We start from the raw sequence: 23073 nt of genomic DNA, 5'->3' as shown, positions 1-23073 counted from the left end.
ATTCATATTTCTTTCATTTTTTAAAATCTAATGTCATTTTTCTGTCCTGGATTCCATCCAGGATATTATATTACATTTAGTCATCATGTCTCCTTGGGCTTCTCTTGTCTGTGACAGTTTCTCAGACTTTCTTGTTTTTGTGTAATAGGATTTTAACAGATACATGTTGAAGGGATTTAAATTGTTCCCCTTAGAGGACAGGATTTTCTCTTCATGTTATGGGGCCTAAGGACGTTTAGTATTTATTATCTAGTTAATTTAAAAAAAGACCTCTGTGTTAAATCCTCCCTTAGGAACGCTATACCACTGATGTTTCGAGTGGGTTTCAGCAGGGCAGAGTGAGTTTGAAGGAACGGGAAGAGGGGAAACGGGAAGGGGGGAAATGTAGGGAGGGAAGCTACCACTGCTATTGCCTCCTCTCATTATTATTGTTTTGTTGATATTGGTGTCATTATTATTATTAAGACAGTGTGCTCTAACAGAGGCATAGCCTTTGGAGTAAAACAGTCCTCTTAGACACTTATTGGGTGTGATTTCTCAGAATATAAACTATGGGCCTCAGCTGCCTCACCTGTCAAATTGTCTTGCGGTGTTTTGAGAATTAGGAAAGAGTTAAAAGTCCCTTGCATGGTGCCTGTGGTTGGCAGATGCATAATTGTTGATTGACAGTAGAAAAAAAGATCCAGTTGGAAAGGGAAAATAAGGTAAAAAACAACAACAACAACAAAAAGCAGCATGGAGGGGGGCTTCTGTTTTTTAGCTTTTTCTGTAGCGGGTGGAATAAGAGCGAAGATGACCTTGGTTTGCCTACATGTTCAGTATTAACTGAAAGACAGCTTCTTTGCTAGACAAGAGGCTTTGGGTCCTTTTTGGTTGTGTAATTTGGGTTTCTAGCCTCTTTTTGAAGAGGTGCTTGGAAGGCTATGAATGATTAAAATGGTCCTAACATGGCTATTTTGCTCTAGATGCTGTGTCTGAGGAACGATATCATTTTTAAGCAAGCCTTTTCTCTCTTAAGGTAAGGATATTAATAACAATGGTTAAATATAGCTATATTTGCATTCTGTTGGGTAGTTCACCCAGCATTTTTCCTTCATCATCTCCACCTGCATGTCTACTAAGCATCTCAAACATTAACTCCCCCATCATCTCTCTCTTCCCCATTCTCAGTAAATGACAACTTGATTCATCTAGTTGCCCAGGCCAAAGTCCTTGGAGTCATCCTTAACACTTAATTCTCTTACTCTACATCCAATTCTTTAACAAATCCTCTCAGTTCTACTTTTGAAATACATACAGAATCAAACCTTTCCTCAGCTCCAGTTTCAGGTCTCATGCTTTCTGTTTTGCTCAACTACTAGGGACCAGCTCCTTCTAATATTTACTATCATCATTCTGCCTCCTAACTGATGCCACTGCTTTCCTTTTCTCTTCTGTCCTTCACACTAAAATCAGAGTGATTATTTTTATTTTTAAAAACTTATTTTTAAAGATTTTATTTATTCATTTGGAAGAGAGGGAGCACGAGCAAGGGAGGGGCAGAGGGAGAGGGAGAAACAGATTCTGCACTGAGTGGGGAGCTCAATGATGGTCTCAATCCCAGGACCCTGGGGTCACAACCTGAGCCAAAAGCAGACATTTAACCAACTGAACCACCCAAGCTCTCCTGGAATGATTATTTTGAAAATCAAGATAGTTTATGTCACTTCTCTCTCAGAACTCTCTAATGGTGTCCCATCTTACTCAAAATAAAATCTACAGAAAGAAAAATAAAATGAGATGAAAATTGAGAGGGAGGCAAACCATGAAAGACCCTGAACTCTAGGAAACAAACTGAGGGTTGCTGGAGGTAAGGGGGATATGGGGTAGCTGGGTGATGGGCATTAAGGAGGGCACTTGATGTAATGAGCACCAGGTGTTATATACAACTGATGGATCACTAAATTCTACCTCTGGAACTAATAAAAAAAGAAAAATAAAATCTACACTCTTTACCATATCCAACAAGGCTTTACATAATCTGTCTCCTCATCTGTATACTACTGCTTACTCAGCTTTAGCATACTGGCTCCCTTTCTAGTTCTTGAGGATCTAAGCACTCTCCTACCCCAGGATCTTTGTCCATTCTTCCCTTAGATATCCATATGGCTCGGGGTGCTTGGCTGGCTCAGTCAGTGGAGCATGAAACTCTTAATTTTGGGGTCATGAGTTCAAGGTCTGTGTTGGGGAGTAGAGCCTATTTAAAAAAAATTTAGGGATGCCTGGGTGCCTCAGTCAGTCGAATGTCAGACTCTTGATTTTGATTCAGGTCATGATCTCAGGGTCGTGAGATTGAGCCCCATGTCTGGTTCCACGCTCAGGGTTCCATGCTTAGTGTGGAGTCTGCTTGTCCCTCTCCCTTTACTCCTGCCCCCATGTGCTCACTCATGCATGCGTGCTCTCTCTAAAATAAAGAAATAAATCTTTAAACAATTTTTTTAAAGATTTTATTTATTTGACAGATGGAGATCACAAGCAGGCAGAGAGGCAGGCAGAGAGAGAGGAAGGGAAGCAGGCTCCCTGTTGAGCAGAGAGCCCATTGTGGGACTCGATCCCAGGACCCTGGGATCATGACCTTAGCCGAAGGCAGAGGCTTAACCCACTGAGTCACCCAGGCGCCCTTTAAACAAAATTTTTAAAAAAGCTTTCCACATGGCTTGACCCTCCTTACTTCATTCAGGTTTGTGCCCAGATGTTATCCCTTTAGAGAGGTCTTCCCCGACTACCCTATGTAAAAACAGTGCCCCCCCTCACCCCATCAATCTTTATTCCCTTCACTTACTTCATTTTTCTTTGTTGCAGGTATCACCACCTGAGACTTTTTAGAAAGATGTATATGTAAAGTTACTTAAATTATCTTCCCTGCCTGTCCCCTAGAATATAAGCATCATACATCATATATCATACATGTTAGTCTAGTTTACTGCTATATCCTTAGAGCCTAGAATGGTGCCTGGCACATAGTAGGCATTTAATAAATACTTATTTAATGAGTGAATAGATCCTCATAGTGACCTGGTGAAATGGGTCATATTATCTTAATTTTATACATAAATAACTGAGGTCCAGAGAAGCAAATTAACTGCTCGAGATGACATAGTTAGTATGAGATGGAGTTAGAATTCAAACCCAAGGTTTTTTTCCACTGCCTTCCATATACAATTTGCTACTCCCCACTGTTTTTCTCTCAATGGTAATAAAAGGCATTTGGTAGTTTATTTCTTGAATCAGCAGGTAATCACTGAGTATCTTACGTGTGGCAGCCATATGATATAAAACAATGAATTGTATATCTCCCTGGACCACATGGCACTCATGAGTCTGCATGATTTCTTTAATCCTTTACATTTATTGAAGCCTCTCTCCTATTACTCCTTTCCATTGTAATCTATTTCCCCTATCATTGATCAGTCACCTCTTCAGTAAGTACTTACTATAGCACCGTGCTTACTTACTATAGAACCACTTTACATGTTCTCTCTAATTTTTACAAAAATATTACAGGACAAATATAGATAACGTCATTTTATAAAAGAGGAAACTGGCTCAGAGAGTTTAAGATAGACTTTCAGGCCCACGAGATTATACTATTATTATCTGCATTTTAAAGATGAGATAACTGAGTTACAGAGATATAAAAGAACTTGCCAAAGGTCACAGTTTGGAAATGGTACAGTCAGCATTTAGTCACAGATCTGCTTGTCTCCAGCTTGTGCCACAATTTCGTTTCAAAACTTCGCAGGATGCAGAACTAAAATATGCTGATAACCTAGTGAGCCAAACAGAGCTGTATTATTGTCCTCCATAGTCCTTGACTTCTCTGTTCACTCTGGCTCTCGCTCCTGGTCCTTCATCTCTACCCTCCTTGCAAGGCTCCTGCAAGAACCACCTCACTGGTTCTCTTACTCCTCCCATTTATTGCCCACCTGCTGCCAGGGTTAACTTCCTTTTTTTTAAAAAAAAAAAAAGATTTTATTTATTTATTTGACAGACAGAGATCACAAGTAGGCAGAGAGGAAGGCAGAGAGAGAGGAGGAAGCAGGCTCTCCGCTGAGCAGAGAGCCCGATGTGGGACTCGATCCCAGGACCCTGGGATCATGACCTGAGCTGAAGGCAGAGGCTTTAACCCGCTGAGCCACCCAGGCGCCCCAGGGTTAACTTCCTAAAACCTAAACTTGATCATAGCATACCTATGCTTCACATCTGCTAGGAGCTTCCCACTGCCTATATAGGTAAACAGCAAATTCCTTAGCACAGCGTATGAGGTTCTTCATAACCTGGCCCCTGATTACCTCTTTCACCAACCTCCCTTTTCCCTGCTGCTTAAGTTTCATTCACATCTAGCTGGTTGTGGTTCCCTGAACAGACCACTTTCATACCTCTGCCTGGAATGCTTTTCCTTAAGGCTAAATAATTAAGAACAGTTCTGCATTTTTCTTTTTTCTTTTTTTTTTTTAAGATTTATTTATTTGTTTGACAGAGAGAGAAAGAGATCACAAGTAGGTAGAGAGGCAGGCAGAGAGAGAGAGGAGGAAGCAGGCTCTCTGCTGAGCAGAGAGCCTGATGCGGGGCTCGATCCCAGGACCCTGAGACCATGATGACCTGGGCCGAAGGCAGAGGCTTAACCCACTGAGCCACCCAGGCTCCCCCGAGTTCTGCATTTTTAAAACTCAGGTCAAAAGGTTTAACCCCTCTGGTGGAAATGACCACACTTTACTCTGTGTTCCACCAAATCTTGTACAAGTTTTTATTCTGGATCAGCACTAGATTGTGGATCGGTTCGTTTACATATCTCTCTCCCAACTAGACCATATATAGAGACAATTTCCTTATTTTTGCCTCCTCAGGATGTCTGGCACATAATAGGCACCTGGTAATGTTTATGGAAAGAAAGGAAGGAAAGCATAAGGGAGTATCTAGCATTGACTTCACCTTAATGAGAAGCATACAAGTCTTGATAACTGTGTAGATTAAATGTGGGTTTCTAATTTTATTCAACATACTTTCCCCTCTTTTTAGGGTCAGAACTTCAGGAGAAAATCCCATCAGTTCTGCAGGTATGTGGTTATTTCCTGATACGATCTGCTTGCTTTAAGCGACTCTCTAACACTCTGTAATAATTTTGTCTAGAAAGATTCCTAACATATCTTTGAGAAGAGTGGCTGGGACCACATTCCACCCCCAACATGGAATAGGACAAGGGCAAGAATATAAAGTAGTTAAGAGCAAGAGCTCTTTAGTAAGTTTGGTTCCCAGCTCTACCACATACTTACTCTGTGACCTTTGGCTACCTCTCCATTACCTTGCGTTCCTCGCTTAAAACGTTGAGGATAATTATGGTACAAACTACAGTGAATTTAAAGGTTCAGTGAGGTAAAATACATTAAGTTAGTTATTATAGTTATAATTGCTGCTATTTCAGACCTCTCTTTTATGCCCATCATCTACTAGGCAAGGGCTTTTCATATAGTATTTTGTCCAAAATGAATTTCCATTCAATCTGATTAACTCCATGAATTTTAGTCTGTTTCAGCCCAGTTACCTGCCCTTTCCGCTTTGTTCATTATGTGAGAAATTTCAAAATAGTTGTTCGGTGTTTTGTTTTTTTTTTTAAGATTTTATTTATTTGACAGACAGAGCTCACAAGTAGGCAGAGAGGCAGGCAAAGAGAGAGGAGGAAGCAGGTTCCCTGCTGAGCAGAGAGCCTGACTCGGGGCTCGATCCCAGGACCCTGGGATCATGATCTGAGCTGAAGGCAGAGGCTTTAACTCACTGAGCCACCAGGCGCTCCTAGTTGTTTGGTTTTAATGACATTGGTCATTTGCCTAAAGAGTATTAGAAGAGGGAAGCCTGGGTGACTCAGTTGGTTTAACGTCTGTCTTTGGCTCAGGTCATGATCCTGGGGTTCTGGGATCAAGCCCCACATTGGGCTCCTTGCTCGGTGGGGAGTCTACTTCTCCCTCTCCCTCTGTGCCTCCTCTCTACTTGTACTTTTGCTCTCTTTCTCTAAAATAAATAAATAAAATCTTAAAAAAAGAAGAGTATCAAAGGGAAAAGAATGGGAAACAAGAAGGAAACTAACATTTACTGAGTGCGTCGTGTATGCCAGGCAGTACAGAAGAGGTTTTACATCTGTTAATTTTTTCAGAAAATGGCAGCAGTCTGTAGAGGGTCACCATTTCTACCAGCCACAAAGCCCAGTATCTCAAAATATGAGCTTCTTTTTATTTATTCATTCTCCCAACAGACATTTATTATACGAGGATATGTCTTAGGTGCTAAGGATACAAAATTGAGAGGATACAGTCCTTGCCTTTTGGAAACCTATAGTCATTTTTTTTTTTTTTTAGATTTTATTTATTTATTTGACAGAGAGAGATCACAAGTAGGCAGAGAGGCAGGCAGAGAGAGAGGGGGAAGCAGGCTCCCTGCTGAGCAGAGAGCCCGAAGTAGGGCTCGATCCCAGGATCCTGAGATCATGACCTGAGCAGAGGCTTAACCCACTGAGCCACCCAGGCACCCCAGGAAAGGTTTTCTTTCGCATTTTTTTCCTCTTAATTACACTTTTTATTTGGAAAGATTATAAAAAAACCACATAAGACTGAAAAAAGATAGTATGTCAAATAAACCCAGATTTGGCAATTACTAACATTTTGGCAGATGTTCATTTTGTTTTTTGGTTTTTTAAAAGATTTTATTTATTTGAGGGAGAGAGAGCACGTGCAAGCACAAATGCGGGGAGGGGCAGAGGGAGAGGAAGAAGTAGACTCTGTGCTGAGCAGGGAGCTGTATGTGGAACTCAGTCCTCAGTCCCAGGACCCGGTATCATGACCTGAGCTGAAGGCAGACACTTAACCAACTGAGCCACCCAGGTGTCCTTGTTTTGTTTTGTTTTGTTTTTTTCCTTGTTTTGTTTTAAAAAGAGATTATGGGTCTTCTGGGTGGGCTCAGTTGTTAAGTGTCTGCCTTCAGCTCAGGTCATGATCAGAGATTCCTGGGATTGAGCCCCAACTTGGGCTCCCTGCACAGCGGGAAGCCTACTTCTCCCTCTCCCATTCCCCTTGCTTGTGTTGCCTCTCTTACTGTGTCTCTCTCTGTCAAATAAATAAATAAAATCTTTAAATAAATAAATAAAGAGAGATTATGTTCAGGTGCTCTTATTCCATGGGTTTGGTCTCATCCCTTACCCTCAACTAGAGGCAAAGTTCATTTTGAACTTTTATGTTTTCTGAGGAACTTTTAAAAAAATTACTATTAAAATTAACAATTGTAAGAATTGTAAATGCCTTTATATGGATGCATAGGATAAAAATAAACTGTACAAAAAGGTATATGATGAAAAGTCAAATTTTCTATTTCCCAGTCTTACTCCCCAGTGATACCCACTGATAGCAATTTCTTGTATGTTTTTTAAGAAGTTTTATGCAGGGGCACCTGGGTGGCTCAGTCAGTTAAACATCTGCCTTCGGCTCAGGTCATGATCCCAGGATTCTGGAATGGAACCCTGAAAAGGGCTTCCTGCTTAGCAGGAAGCCTCCTTCTCCCTCTGCCTGCCATTCCCTCTGATGTGTGTGTATGTGCTCACTTGCTCTCTCTCTTTCTGACAAAGAAGTAAATATATATATATATATATATATATATATATATATATATATATATAAAGGAAGTTTTATGTTTATGTGAATATATACTGTGTGTGTATGAGTATTCTTTTTTTTTTTTTAAGATTTTATTTATTTATTTGACAGAGAGAGATCACAAGTAGACGGAGAGGCAGGCAGAGAGAGAGAGAGGGAAGCAGGCACCCTGCTGAGCAGAGAGCCCGATGCGGGACTTGATCCCAGGACCCTGAGATCATGACCTGAGCCGAAGGCAGCGGCTTAACCCACTGAGCCACCCAGGCGCCCTGTATGAGTATTCTTAATGCTGGACATTTAGGTTGTTCTCTGAGTTTTTTTGTTTTTTTTTTTAAAGATTTTATTTATTTATTTGACAGAGAGAGAGATCACAAGTAGGCAGAGAGGCAGTCAGAGAGAGAGGAGGAAGCAGGCTCCCTGCCAAGCAGAGAGCCCGATGCGGGCCTCCATCCCAGGACCCTGGGACCATGACCTGAGCTGAAGGCAGAGGCTTTAACCCACTGAGCCACCCAGGCGCCCTGTTCTCTGAGTTTTTGCTATTTCAAAAATGCTGCAGCAACCATCTTTATACATTTTTGTGAATTTGTTCCTGTACATTTATAAGATAAATTCCTGGAATTGAAATTGCTGAGTCAATGGATTATGATTAAAATTTTTGGTAAGTATCATCTGATTGCCCTTCAGAGAAGTTGTATTAATTTACATTTCTATTTTCTGGTCAAAACTGGGTTTTATAAAACATCTTATTTTTTGGTAGTAAAAAAAGTTATGTCTTATGATTTGCATTTCTTGAGAGAATTTATCATCTTTCCACATTCTTTTTTTTTTTTAAAGATTTTTATTTATTTGACAGACAGAGATCACAAGTAGACAGAGGAGATAGGCAGAGAGAGAGGAGGAAGCAGGCTCCCCGTTGAGCAGAGAGCCCGATGTGGGGCTCGATCCCAGGACCCTGGGACCATGACCTGAGCCGAAGGCAGAGGCTTTAACCCACTGAGCCACCCAGGTGCCCCTCTTTTTTTTTTTTTTTTTAAATTTTATTTACTTATTTGACAGAGAGAGAGAGATCACAAGTAGGCAGAGAGGCAGGCAGAGAGACGGGTGCGGGGGGAAAGCAGGCTCCCCGCTGAGCAGAGAGCCCGATGTGGGGCTTGATCCCAGGACCCTGAGATCATGACCTGAGCCGAAGGCAGAGGCTTAACCCACTGAGCCACCCAGGTGCCCCATCTTTCCACATTCTTATTGGCTATTTTTATTCCTTGCGAACTGTCTGTCTATACTTTCTATTTTTCTGTTGGGTTGCTGGCTTCTTCATTCTTAATTTATAAGATTTTTTTACATAGCTTTTACATATTGAGGAAATTAGCATTTTTCTGTCACCTCTGCTTTGAATTGCTTCTAGTCATCTATCTCTTGACTTCTTGTGTTTTTTAATTGAGAAGTTTTATGTTTTTATAAAGCTAAGTTTATTAATCTTTGATATCTAGATTTTGTTTCTTGCTTAGAAAGATCTCTATTCCAAGATTAGTTTAAAAAAATCCCTCATGTTATCTTCTGGTATTTTTTTCCCCTTATAGATGTGATGCAGCTGGAATGAGAAGTGAGTAGTGATGCAGTTTTTCCCCCCAAATGAGTACTTAATTGTTTCAACATTTACTTATTTAGTAATTGTTACAACATTTATTGAAACATCCATCTTTTCCCCTTAGGTTTGAGAAAGTCACCTTTATCATATACTAAGTTTCCATATAGATCTGGGAGTATCCTAATTTTTGTTCCATTGATTTGTCTGTATATTTGATGCCATTACTAACCTTTTTAAAATACTATTGGTTACTGTAATTTTGTAGTATATTTTAGTATTTGAGAACTACTTAAATCTGAGGGGTTTTTTTGGTTTTATTTATTTATTTATTTAAAGGATTTTATTTATTTATTTGACAGACAGAGATCACAAGTAGGCAGAGAGGCAGGCAGAGAGAGAGAGAGGAGGAAGCAGGCTCTCTGCTGAGCAGAGAGCCCAATGCGGGGCTCAATCCTAGGACCCTGAGATCATGACCTGAGCGGAAGGCAGAGCCTTTAACCCACTGAGCCACCCAGGTGTCCCTTACTTTGTTTTTAAAGCTGGGATCAAATAGGGCATGTTAAAACCTGTTGGAGGAAATCCAGTAGGGAGGGGATCCTTTTGAAAAGAGAGGTGGGGAATAATAAAATAATGTACTCAAACAGTTTTTCTTTTTCTTTTTCTTTTTTTTTTTAAGATTTTAAAGATTTTTATTTATTTATTTGACAGCGAGAGATCACAAGTAGGCAGAGAGGTAGGCAGAGAGAGCGGGGTGGGGGGGGCAGGCTCTCTGTTGAGGATAGGGAAAGGAAGGGGGAAAGAATTTAAAGCAGGCGCCACACTGAGCACAGAGCCCAACACAGGGCTTGATCCCACGACCTTGAAATCATGACATGAGCTGAAACCAAGAGTCAGATGTTCAACCAACTAAGCCACCCAGGTGCCGCTAAAACAGTTTTCTATTTGGAGAAATTCAAGCTGTCTCCAGGATTTTTCAATGTAAACAACACTATATGAACATCCTCATACATCAGTATTTATACCCTTGTCTGATTATTTACTCAGCATCCATTTCTAAAAGTCAGACTGTTGGGTCAAATGAAATGGACATTTTTATTTTTATTTATTTATTTTTTTTAAAGATTTTTTTTAAATTTATTTATTTGACAGACAGATCACAAGTAGGCAGAGAGGCAGGCAGAGAGAAAGGAAGGGAAGCAGGCTCCCCGCTGAGCAGAGAGCCCAATGTGGGGCTCGATCCCAGGACCCCGGGATCATGACCCGAGCCGAAGGCAGCGGCTTTAACCCACTGAGCCACCCAGGCGCCCCGAAATGGACATTTTTAAAGCTGTTGATGTGCATTACCAAATTGGTCTTCAGAAAGATTGCGTTATTTTATTCTTCTTTGGTATTTGAGAATCCCTTTTCATACACTCATCAATATTAAGCATTATTATTTTTTTAATATTTGGTAATATTGTAAGTTTTAAAATGCCATCCCTTGTATTTGTATTTTGCATGTCTTTGATTACTAGTGGTTGACCATATTTCCATACACTTACTGGCCATTTATCTTTTCCTTTGCCCATTTTTCATTTGTTGTCAGGGAATCTCGGAAGGCCCTCTAGAAGACCCAAGGTGACTCATCAGTGTTGGCATGCCAAGATAATTCTACTTGAAAGGACATAGTTTTGTTGGCATTTATTATGGGTTTCTTTTTTTTTTTTTTTTAAAGATTTTATTTATTTATTTGACAGACAGAAATCACAAGTAGGCAGAGAGGCAGGCAGAGAGAGAGAGGGGGAAGCAGGCTCCCCGCCGAGCAGAGAGCCTGATGCGGGGCTCGATCCCAGGACCCCAGGATCACGACCTGAGCTGAAGGCAGAGGCTTCAACCCACTGAGCCACCCAGGCACCCCTTATTATGGGTTTCTTGAGATATCCTTAAAGTCAGAAATTCCAAGATTGAATTATATTGGTTTTCAGAAAAGAAGAGTGGGAAGCAGTGCCCTGTTCCAACCTTCACCCATTTACTCTCTGTGGGCCTGGGTACCATCCCAGCTGCTCTCTCTAAAAGATGGGTGTGGTTGTAGTGACTGCCTTTTTCTTGCTGTTTTGAACATACATAGAAAGGTAGAAATATTTTATATATATATATACATATATATGTATATATATATACACACACACCTGTATGTAATATATGTAAAGAGATCTGAAGTGGTTAAGTGAGAACTCAGAGTCCTCTCATTATAGCATGAGCAAAAAGGTAGAATCAGAGAAAGGTGGCACATTCAAATCCAAGCAGTTAGGTGTACTATAATTAGAAAACCTGGAAAAAGTTTGTAAAGAGATTTTTGACAAAAGTGGGTAGCTGCCAGGGCCAAATCCTTGCAGGTTGTCTTGGTAAAATGTCCTAAGAACCTTTCAGCATGGAGCCCAGTGTGGGGCCTGAACTCGTAACCCTGAGCGCAAGACCCAAGCTGAGATCAAGAGTCAGATGTCCAACTGACTGAGCCACCCAGGTGCCTCATAAAGGCAATTTCTGAGTACATATTATTTGCCAGGTGCATGGATATCCCTGCCCTTGTGGTATGTAAAGGACTTCTAGTCCACTGAATGGAGAGAATATCCTGTAATAAATTCTGACTGGGGCTACCGCAGTGTTTCCACCTATTTCTGCAGCATAGCCCTGCTAAAAATGCCTGTTCTAATTTTGAAGGAGAAATAATTAAAGTGACATTGTTACCCGCATCCTGGATTGATGGGTTTAGTGCCCAGCTTAGTAAACAGGGACACTGAAGGACAGTTGGCTCTAGCATGTATAAAGAAAAGAGATGTGATGTGGGAGAAGACGATATGTGATTACATCCTATAATTGCGCTAATTGAAAGATCTTCAGAGCCTCCTTTTGAAACCGTGGGGTTCTATGTCTTCAGTGAAAAGAGTTGCCTTTCCTCTTAGGAGGCTACAGTGCTAATGTGACAGCAGGAAATCCAGTTTGACGACAAGGAGCAGGGGAAGAATTCTGTTGAACTTACTAGAAATCGGAGGCTTTCAAACTGGTAAATTTTATAACGTAAACAACAGGCTAATTAAGCAGTTTAAACACTGGTAATTTGACCAAACCTTTCATTTAAGGGGGAAAATGGTTAATTTAACAGTAGTTTGAACCAGCTTCTTAATTAACCAGCTGCTCTAATTATAGGGATTGCCCTAAACTGGATTTGAAAATGCTTCCTTGCCAAGGAATTCTGGCAGAAGAGAGGCTGAGGCGGGCTGGTGCTTTCACCTGTGATGTGTTACTGTCTCAAAGATCACCTTTGGTTCTGCTGTTTGAAACCATGGGGGGTTTGAGTTTCTGTGTACTTAAGGATGGTGGTTGGCATCTGAATTTTCTTTATATAAAATGTTCTACTATATAGTGGAGGCACCAGAGAGCTATAACAGTGAAGTGAAATCGATGATCTTTGAATGTTTAGGGCAGTAGAAGAGTTTCATGGAGACAGTGACAAATATTTGAGCTGGCCCTGGAGGCTGGCTAAGATTTCACTAGTCGGAGAGTTGCAGTCCCAGTAGGGGTTACTGCCCAGCATGGCACAGAGGCATAGCGACTGCACGGTTCATACAGAATGGCAAGTATAGCTCTGTGGCTGAGGAGCAAGGTTTTAAAGGCCTGGAGGAGTGGGAGAATGAGATGAAGTCGTTGAAAGTAGATTATAGAATCAGGCTTCTGAAATGCTTACCTAAGGACTATGAACATTTTGAAATATGGCCAAGACCTTCCCTGCCTCATTCACTGGTGTCTCTGTAGTTCCTGGTACAGTGCCTGGCACATACTAAGTACTTTTAAAAAATTATGTGGGTACAATGAATAAATTGTTGAATTAATGAAAGAGAAGAACGTGATTAGGTTTGTGTTTTAGAAGGATCAGTTTGGCAGCTGTAGAGGATGGAATAGAGAGGGGGATGTGGATACAGTGAGATTACCAACAATTTAGCCAAGGCTGCCCCTTGAATCTCTTAACCCATCCGTGCTCTCACTCACCTTTCCAAAGTAATCTTTTTTTTTTTTTTTTTAAGATTTTATTTATTTAACAGACAGATCACAAGTAGGCAGAGAGGCAGACAGAGGCGGGGAGCGGGGTGGTGACGGGGAGGAAGCAGGCTCCCTGCTGAGCAGAGAGCCCCATGTGGGGCTCAATCCCAGGACTCTGGGATCATGACCTGAGCCAAAGGCAGAGGCTTTAACCCACTGAGCCACCCAGGCGCCCCCCAAATTGATCTTTTAAAACATGTCAGACATACCCTTTCCCTGCTTACAGCTGCTCAGTGTGAAATGCAAACCCTTCACAAGGCCTAGGGTGGGGTGTTCCCATTCACTCCTCTGGTTTCTGGTATACTCTGTGCCCTTCTCACTTTGCTTTAACCACACTGACAGCCTTTCTTTTCCTGGAACATGCCAATAGGTGGTCTTTGCACTGCTATTCCCTCTGCCTGGAACATTCATCCTCCAACTTTTCGCCTAATAAATTCCTCTTTGCCTTTCAGGTTTCAGTTTATTTATTTTTTTGAATAAATAATACATGTACTTGGAACAGGTTTTAATGATACAAAAGAGTATAAAATAAGCAGTGAGTCGTCTTCTTCTCCTGCCTTCTAGCCACTTCCCCTCCCTGGGGATAACCACTACTTTCCTCTGAATTCTGGTCTCAGTTCCCATGTCGTTTTTTTCCAGAGAAGGCCTTCTCTGATACTCCAGTTGAAAATAGATCCACCAGTCTTATTGCTATAGCTCTCTGTGCTTTTTTTTTTCATTCATCACAATTGGTAATTTTATATTTATTTTGTGATTGTTCCGTTAGTTTTCTCCTCCCACTAGACTGTCAGTTCTGTGCTGCGTAGTTGGAACCTGAAGGCTCAAAGGATCCAAGGTCTTAGATTCAGGAAGACAGAATTGGGATAGCAGCCAAGAAGATACCTCAGCTGGGTTCAGTGCTCTTTTGTAACCTCTGCCAAAAATACCTTCTTCTTCCTTGCATGGTAAACTCTTACTCCTCTTGAAAGAATTCATCTGTTACCTCTTCTGAACCTACTCCCCTTACCTTTCCCTACACCCACCACCTCCCCACACCAAGGCAGGTTCATTGTTCCTTCCTCCAGGCATTCACTACCTTGCTCTCTTCTCTATTAAAGGAATTTGTGCACTGTAAGGTAATTCTGTGCTTTCCTACCATCCTTCCCTAGTACACATTGAGTCTCTCCGGGGAAAGTGGCATATTCTAGTCATCTTTGTCCCAGTGTCTGTACAGTTGTTGGCATGTAGTAAATGTGGGCTAATGCATATCATGGAAAGGACCCATGATGTCCAGGTTTGTCTTGATGAAATAGTGTGGATTATAAATGCGGGATTGACTCTGATGCCACAATTGCTTTTGATGAAACAATGTGAATTATAAAGGCAGGATTGGCTCTGAAGCCAATCTCTGACTGCTCTGGCATAGAGCAGACCTGCTTGGAAGCCCATTTTATTTTATTTTTTAAAAGACTTTATTTATTTATTTGACAGAGATCACAAGTAGGCAGAGAGGCAGGGAAGCAGGCTCCCTGCTGAGCAGAGAGCCCAACGTGGGGCTTGATCGCAGGACCGTGGGATCGTGACCTGAGCCGAAGGCAGAGGCTTTAACACACTCAGCCACCCAGGTGCCCCTGGAAGCCCATTTTAGAAAGAGAAGCCCAAGAAATATTTCACTTCTCCACACTATTTGCTGTTTAGCCTCCCCATAGAATGGTGGCTCTGGGAAGATGATGGCAGGACCATAGGAGCTGGAACGAAAGGGATCAGAACCTAGGACTAATACTTCTCCAGAAGGTAGAGAATGAGCAAGAGAGATAGAAGAACGGTGTGGGGCTGGTTCCAGTGGGAGGACAGAGATGAGGAACTGAAATCTAAGCTAGGAAAGTACATATCTAGCTAGATTTTATATTCCAGAAATTCAGATGTCATGAGAATTCCACCTGTGTGCATAGGCCATTCAGCTGGGTAGATCTGGGTTTAAATTGCAGTTCTGCCTTTTACTTGCTGGATGACCTTGGCCATTTGACCATATTTTTTGAGCTACGGTTTCCTTTTTTTTTTTTTTTTTTTTAAAGATTTTATTTATTTATTTGACAGAGAGAGATCACAAGTAGACGGAGAGGCAGGCAGAGAGAGAGAGAGAGAGGGAAGCAGGCTCCCTGCTGAGCAGAGAGCCCGATGCGGGACTCGATCCCAGGACCCTCAGATCATTACCTGAGCCGAAGGCAGCAGCTTAACCCACTGAGCCACCCAGGCGCCCTCCTTTTTTTTTTTTTTTTTTTTTAAAGATTTTATTTATTTAGGGCGCCTGGGTGGCTCAGTGGGTTAAGCCTCTGCCTTCGGCTCAGGTCATGATCCCAAGGTGCTGGGATCGAGGCCCACATCGGGCTCTCTGCTCAGAGGGGAGCCTGCTTCCTCCTCTCTCTCTGCCTGCCTCTCTGCCTACTTGTGATCTCTTTCTCTGTCCAATAAATAAATAAAATCTTTAAAAAAAAAAGATTTTATTTATTTATTGGACAGAGACACAGCGAGAGAGGGAACACAAGCAGGGGGAGTGGGAGAGGGAGAAGCAGGCTTCCCTCTGAGCAGGGAGCCTGATGCCGGGCTCGATCCCAGGACCGTGGGATCATGACCTGAGCCGAAGGCAGACACTTAAAGACTGAGCCACCCAGGCGCCCCTTCTTTTTTTTGTTTAAATTAAGTTTTTAATTTTAATTCCGGTGTAGCTAACATACTCATGATAAGTGTTCTCTTTGATCCCCATCACCTATATAGTCTATGCCCCCACCCACCTTCCCTCTGATAACCATCAGTTTGTTCTCTATAGTTAAGAGTCTGTTTCTTGGTTTCTCTCTCTTTTATCTTTGCTCATTTGTTTTGTTTCTTAAATTCCTTATATGAGTGAAATCATGTGGTATTTGTTTTTCTCTGACTGACTGACTTCACTTAGCATTATGCTCCCTAGATCCATCCATCTAGCTTCAAATGGCAGAATTTCATTCTTTTTCACGGCTGAATAATACTCTGTTATGTATATGTGTATACATATATGTATATACACCACATGTCCTTTATCCATTCATTATTTGATGGACACTTGGGCTGTTTCCATAATTTGGCTATTGTAAATAATGCTGCTATAAACATAGGGGTGCATGTATCCCTTTGAATTAGTGTTTTTATATTTTTGGGGTAGATACCCAGCACTGCGGTTACTGGATCATAAAGTAGTTCTATTTTTTTTTTTTAAGATTTTATTTATTTATTTGACAGAGAGAGATAGTGAGAGGGGGAACATAAGCAGGAGGAGTGGGAGAGGGAGAAGCAGACTCCCCACTGAGCAGGGAGCCCAATGTGGGGCTTGATCCAGGGACCCTAGGGTCATGACCTGAGCTGAAGGCAGACATTTAACCGAGCCACCCAGGTGCCCTAGATAGTTCTATTTTTAGCTTTTTGAGGAACCTCCATTCTACTTTCCACAGTGGCTGTGTCAGTTTGCATTCCCACCAACGGTGCACGAGGGTTCCTTTTTCTCCACATCCTCTCCAACACTTGCTGTTTCTAGTGGTTTTGATTTTATCCATTCTGACAGGTGTGAGGTGATACCTCATTGTGGTTTTGATTTGCATTTCCCTGATGATGAGTGATGTTGAGCATCTTTTCATGTGTCGAGTTATAGTGTCTTTATTTGTAAACAAGGATAACAATAATGAAGATTAAAGTCCCTCCTTGGAGGTGGGTCCAAGTGGTGCATGTCTGGGCCTACCACAATAAATATGTATATGGAGATCCTCGTTTATACTTGGTAGTAATATACAAACACACTGTTCTGTACCTTAGGTTTTTGTTTTTTTATTGTTATTTGTGTGGAGGTGTTGGAGGTTGCAGTGTGTGCTGGAGGTTTTTCCTTATTAGCACAGATAAGTCCAACAGATGGCTCGTAAAACTGGAAATCTGTGGTCCTCCTCGTACCTCGTTGTATTTGCCACTCATCTCTTTCTCTGTGTGATCCACATTAAAAAACTTCAAAAGGATTATTGGCATCGGAGAAGCAAGCGAAAACCAGAACACTAAGAATGTATTTTGTCCTCTTATCACCAGTGGCTATACAAGGAGAGAATTTCTCAAAGGAAGATAGGTAGTGGGGAGTGGATATAGTCCAGGGCCCAAATGGAAAGAAAAAGAGGGTAAACTGAGAGTCAGCCCAGGATCAAGAAATAGCTCCTGGCTCTTTAAACCAGCAAGAGGCCTGCTATCCCACATATTCCCAGTCTTATGGTGGAGAATTTGTCTCCTCATGTGTGATGATCTGCCCTAAAGGAGCTTTGAAACAGGTTTGTCTTATTTTCTGTCATTTAGGTGGCATTCTGCTGAGTACCAGTCGGCACTACAAGACAAGGCCTACCCATGGCATTGGAAGATACAAGCACCTAGTGAAACCACAGGAGGTAAAGGGAGCAAGGGTCCTTTAGAAGAGGATAGTGTACGGCTTTTGCAAAGACCTGCATAGGGTGGATAACATTGGAGGTAGATAATATTGGGATCCCCCTTTAGTCCTCTCCAGTTATTTCATTTGGAAATTATCTGTAGTGAACTGTTTTGTTTCTACCAGCTCTCAATCTTGTCCCTACACAAGGTTATCGCAGTGAAAAGCCAATGATTTGGCTTTATTATTTGTGGTGCTTTAAAAAAACACCTTCTTAGTACTTATTTCAGCATGGACCTCACAATAAAGGATATATTCACTTAAGTTGAATGAATGGTTTGTGGCAAGTAGAGGCGGATTGGTATTTTCAGCCAAATAGTTTTACAGTATTTGCAGATTTAAAAGATGTTTATGTTCCTTGCATACATTATTAGTGATAACTGGGAGTTAGTTCTAAGCATGTTAAGATTATTTAGCCCATTTCTTAGGACTCATAGAGCTGCAGGATTGCTTCTATGGTTAGATTTCTGGGCATGTGCAGAGGGTTTTGCAGTGAGGTGGACACACCACCAGCCTGAAAGTCAGAAAGTCTGGTTTTGAGTCAGATTCTGTCACTTCCTGTAAACAGTATGGTTAAGAAACATTTTGCTTTTCTACCTAGGGAGACATCAACATCACCTTTTCCTCTTTGGTTTATTGTAATGTTCTACGTAACCATAATCGTTTCCCACCACCCCTTTCTCTCCTTGGCAGAGGTCAATACCACCTTATTTGGGTCTCAGAAGCCACTAAACTTGGGGTTCCTGAGTGGTTCAATTGTTAAGTGTCTGCCTTTGGCTCAGGTCATGATCCCAGAGTCCTGAAATCGAGCCCCGAATCAGGCTCCCTGCTCAGGGGGAGGCCTGCTTCTCCCTCTCCCACTCCCCTTGCTTGTGTTCCCTCTCTCTCTCTCTCTCTTTTTTTTTTAAAAGATTCCATTTATTTATTTGACAGAGAGAGACACAGCTAGAGAGGGAGCACAAGCAGGGTGAGCAGGAGAGGGAGAAGCAGACTTCCCGTCGAGCAGCGAGCCTGATGTGGGCCCCCATCCCAGACCCTGGGATCATGACCTGAGCCGAAGGCAGATGCTCAATGATTGAGCCACCCAGGTGCCCCTTGTGTTCCCTTTGTGCTGTGTCTCTCTCTGTCAAATAAATAAACAAAATCTTTAAAAAAAAAAAAAAGAAGTCACTAAGCTTGCCACGTTCACCTGAGCATCCTCCTTATAGCAGGGAATTTCATGAGAGGATCATTGCCACCTCTGAGGCTTATATTTAGGCAGCCTCCCAGCAGGAAATAGCCCAATTAAAATTGTTCATTTGTAGTTTGTAGTGGGAAGAGGACTGAACTGGGAACCAGGAAGCTTGTAGGCTTAGTTATGCCACTTATTACATCTTCATGGCTTTGGATAATTAACCTTAACCCTCTGGACATTGTGGGCCCTGAAATTATGTGTAAAATTTTTTTTTAAAGATTTTATTTATTTATTTGACAGAGAGAGAGATCACAAGTAGGCAGGGAGGCAGGCAGAGCGAGAGAAGGGAGGAAGCAGGCTCCCTCCTGAGCAGAGAGCCCGCTGTGGGGCTCGATCCCAGGACCCTGAGATCATGACCTGAGCCGAAGGCAGAGGCTTAACCCACTGAGCCATCCAGGTGCCCTGTAAAGTGTTTTATACGTGTAATTTTTTTCTGGGAAGAGAGTCCGTAACTTTTATCAAAGTCTTAATAAAGGCTGAGAAACTGGATTAGAATATATTTTTGTTTTGTTTTTTAAGATTTTATTTATTTGACAGAGAGAGAGAGCGAGAGCAGGAACATAAGCGGGGGAGTGGGAGAGGGAGAAGCAGGCTTCTCACCAAGCAGGAAGCCCGATGCTGGGCTTATGACCTGAGCTGAAGGCAGATGCTTTTAACAACTGAGCCACCCAGGTGTCCCTGAATTAGAGTATCTTTAAGAGTCTTTCAGCTCTGATATCATGTAATTCTCTGATGCTCTGAAACATTTATCAAACGTCTATTATATGGTGGGCATTGTTGAGGGTGCCTTGTCTATTCAGAGTGGGTTGTAATAAAATTTTAGAGGATGAATGAACAAGATCTGGTTCACGCTCAGACAGCTGGTAAATCATTAGAGGTAAGACACAGATAATTACACTCTTCAGCAGAAAGTGACAGGTGCTAAAAGGAAGATACAAAGTGCTATTAAAATTCAAAAGAAGGAGTGATTTACACCCTTTCTGAGTTGTGACACCTTAGAGTAGTTGTTGGAGATGTTCTATGTTGTGATATCCCTCTTCTAAATTTTTTTTTAAGATTTTATTTATTTATTTGACAGAGATTACAAGTAGGCAGAGAGGCAGGCAGAGAGAGAGAGGAGGAAGCAGGCTCCCTGCTGAGCAGAGAGCCCGATGTGGGGCTGGATCCCAGGACTCTGAGATCACGACCTGAGCTGAAGGCAGAGGCTTAACCCACTGAGCCACCCAGGCGCCCCGTGATATCCCTCTTCTAATAATTTTTTTTTTAAAGATTTTATTTAGTTATTTGACAGACAGAGATCACAAGTAGGCAGAGAGGCAGGCAGAGAGAGAGAGGAAGGGAAGCAGGCTCTCCGCTGAGCAGAGAGCCCGATGTGGGGCTCGATCCCAGGACCCCGAGACCATGACCTGAGCGGAAGGCAGAGGCCTAACCCACTGAGCCACCCAGGTGCCCCTGATATCCCTCTTCTAAAAGTCCCATATAAATTAGTAGGAAATAAACTTCATTTTGTTTGGGTGTGTGTTCTTTGTTTTTTTGTTAATTTCTTGGGATCCTCCATCTTTTATTTATTTTTATTTTATTTTTAAAGATTTATTTTATTTATTTGTTAGAGAGAGAGAGAGAGAACACACATACAGAGGGACAAGCAGGCTCCCCTCTGAGGAAGGAGCCCGACGTGGAACTCGATCTCAGGACCCTGGGATCATGACCTGAGCCAAAGGCAGACGCTCAACTGACTAAGCCACCCAGGTGTCTAGGGATCCTCCATCTTAAAAGATAATTTTCTGCATATGCCATGCTCTGATCCACTCTGTAGTTTGGTATAAAAGGAAGCTTAATGCTATATTAATGCCATCTGTCCTTATATTTCTCCCTAGTTTCTTCTCCCATCTCAGGGATGGATGAGTTTTTCCCTAGTTTCTTCTCCCATCTAGGGAGTTAGAGCATAATGCTCTAACTGCATTGAGCCTCTTGGTTTTTATCCAAATCATCACATTGTTTCAAGGCCTCACAAGTTTCTCTATGAAACATATACTCTTTCAAGGCTGTTCTGTCTACTTGGAATATCTTCTCCCTCTTTTCACTTGGCTAATGCATCCTTAACCTTTAACTTGAGGAAGCAGGATGAGGAGGGGGAAAATGAACCTCCCCTTCTGAGAAAACTTCCTGGATTCCCAGCACTGGATTACTTGTCCTACCATAGCTCCTAGAGTTCCTTGTGCTTGCTCTGTATATGACTTACTGCTCTGTTTGAATGGTCTGTTTGATGACCGTTTCCCCTTCTAGCTCTTTCTCCTCAATTTGCAGCAGAGGGCCTGGCATCAAGTCGAGGACAGTAAATATTGATCGAGCTGAACTGATATGTGCTTACTAGAGCTGCCCCAAGGTTTTATAAATCAGAGCTGGCAAACACAACCCACTCTTTGCAAACAGCTGGCTCCAAATGACCTTGGTTGCTTGAAGGGAGGGATAATCTCTTTGGTTAGGGTTGTAGGCTTTTCTCTGATGTCATTTGTTGTCCCTGGGTGGCTAGCCAGATAGTAGTGAAAGCTGCTGCAGGCTCCTTGCTTCCTGCATGGTACAGTACATGAAAGTTCTCATCTGCCAGCTTGCAGAGGCTCTCTCCAGGTCCCTGTTTCTTCTCCCCTGTTGGGGAACTGGACTAGAAAGGCTAGAAGGCCCCCTTTCTCTCCCTAAGCATAGATCCTAGAAAAAAAAATAAGCTCCCAGATTCCATTTTTTTTCTCTCTTTCTTTCATCCCTAAGACAGGAGTTAATTCTCATGCACCAAGTGCCCAGACCTTGTCCCATTTCTGCTGGTGTAATCTTACATGCTGTTAGGACCCAGCTTGACTGTAGCAGTGAGGGATCATGCTTCAGAGCTCATCTCTAGACCTAGCCCTGTGTCTCAATGTATAGACCTCATTATTTCCTTAAGGGCCCTGAATCATTCTGTTGAATTTATTTATTTATTTTAAATCTTTTTAAAAAAGATTTTATTTACTTATTTCACAGAGAGATAGAGAGCACAAGTGGCAGGCAGAGGGAGAGGGAGAAGCAGGCTCCCTGCTGAGCAGGGATTCCCGAGGAGGGCCTCAATCCCTGGACCCTGGCGATCATGACTTGAGCCACTTAACCAACTGAGCCACCCAGGCACCCCACTCTGTTGACTTTAAAAGGCTTCAGATTGTTTGGAGTGATTTTTATTTCATAGAAATAAATGTGTAGTCCTTCATTTTTGTAGAGTGCCAGGTTATTTCTCTCAAGACCACTTACTTGCCCTCAGCTGTTCTGCCTTCAGTCTTGGGGTAATTACAATCCAAGAAGCAAAATTTCCAAGAGGAGGATGTGGGAGGATGGAATGGACACAACATAAATTGCTGTCAGCTTATAATAATTGTCCTGTGTTCAATTTTCTAGGACCCAGGGGCAAGAGAGTAATATGTATCTTTCGTAACGTAGGCCTCTTTATAGAATGGCTCCCTAAGAGTCGAGATGTCTTTTCTCTTGGAAACAGTTTGCACTGTTGACATAGAGGAGGTGTCTGTCATTTATGACACCTATTTAGTTTATTGTAACACCCATAGATGAGCTCCCACAGCCACAAGTCTGTGAGGAGACTGTGGCATCGTTCCCAGAAAAATCAGCAGATCAGAATCACTTTATGGTGACAGCCCAGCTTCCTGGGAACAGAAAGATGGGTCTTTGCCAGTGCAGTAACTATAGGGCTAGACATGGGTTATAGGACTGATTTAGGGAAGAGTTGTTTTAAATTAGCATCCACGTTTTTCCTCAAGTCTACCTTCTGTAACTCATTGAAAAGAAGAGCCATTATTGAGCATCTACTATATGCCAGGCATTGTGTGAGCACAGATGATGCTCGGGTGAATGGGACAGTCTTTTCCTACCAAACGTATACAGCAGGCTAAGAAAGATAGTGCTCAAGAATCTAACTAACTACACGTGGTAAGTGCTGTACTAGGGGAATGAACTAAATATCAAGAGAACAAAGTTATGGAAGCAATTCTCCCTGGAA

At 42.1% G+C, this 23073-nt stretch overlaps 1 protein-coding gene across 3 annotated transcripts in view; it reads left to right on the top strand.

Moving 5' to 3' along the window:
• MRPL48 (mitochondrial ribosomal protein L48) overlaps positions 1-23073 on the top strand; it is a 57752-nt gene that overhangs the window by 10794 nt on the left and 23885 nt on the right. For 2 of the 3 annotated variants that reach the window (XM_047691057.1, XM_047691058.1), the window contains 3 exons: positions 966-1018; positions 5059-5096; positions 17677-17765. In XM_047691057.1, the coding sequence (XP_047547013.1) occupies positions 966-1018; positions 5059-5096; positions 17677-17765 (180 nt within the window). Of the gene's footprint in view, positions 1-965; positions 1019-2841; positions 2872-5058; positions 5097-17676; positions 17766-23073 lie in introns of all 3 variants that reach the window. The other variant, XM_047691056.1, reaches the window with a different exon arrangement.

The sequence above is a fragment of the Lutra lutra genome, chromosome 10 (genome assembly GCF_902655055.1).
Source record: "Lutra lutra chromosome 10, mLutLut1.2, whole genome shotgun sequence".
Lineage (NCBI taxonomy): Eukaryota > Metazoa > Chordata > Mammalia > Carnivora > Mustelidae > Lutra > Lutra lutra.
The sequence above is the reverse complement of the archived record's forward strand: the minus strand, read 5'-3'. Positions and strand labels throughout refer to the sequence as shown.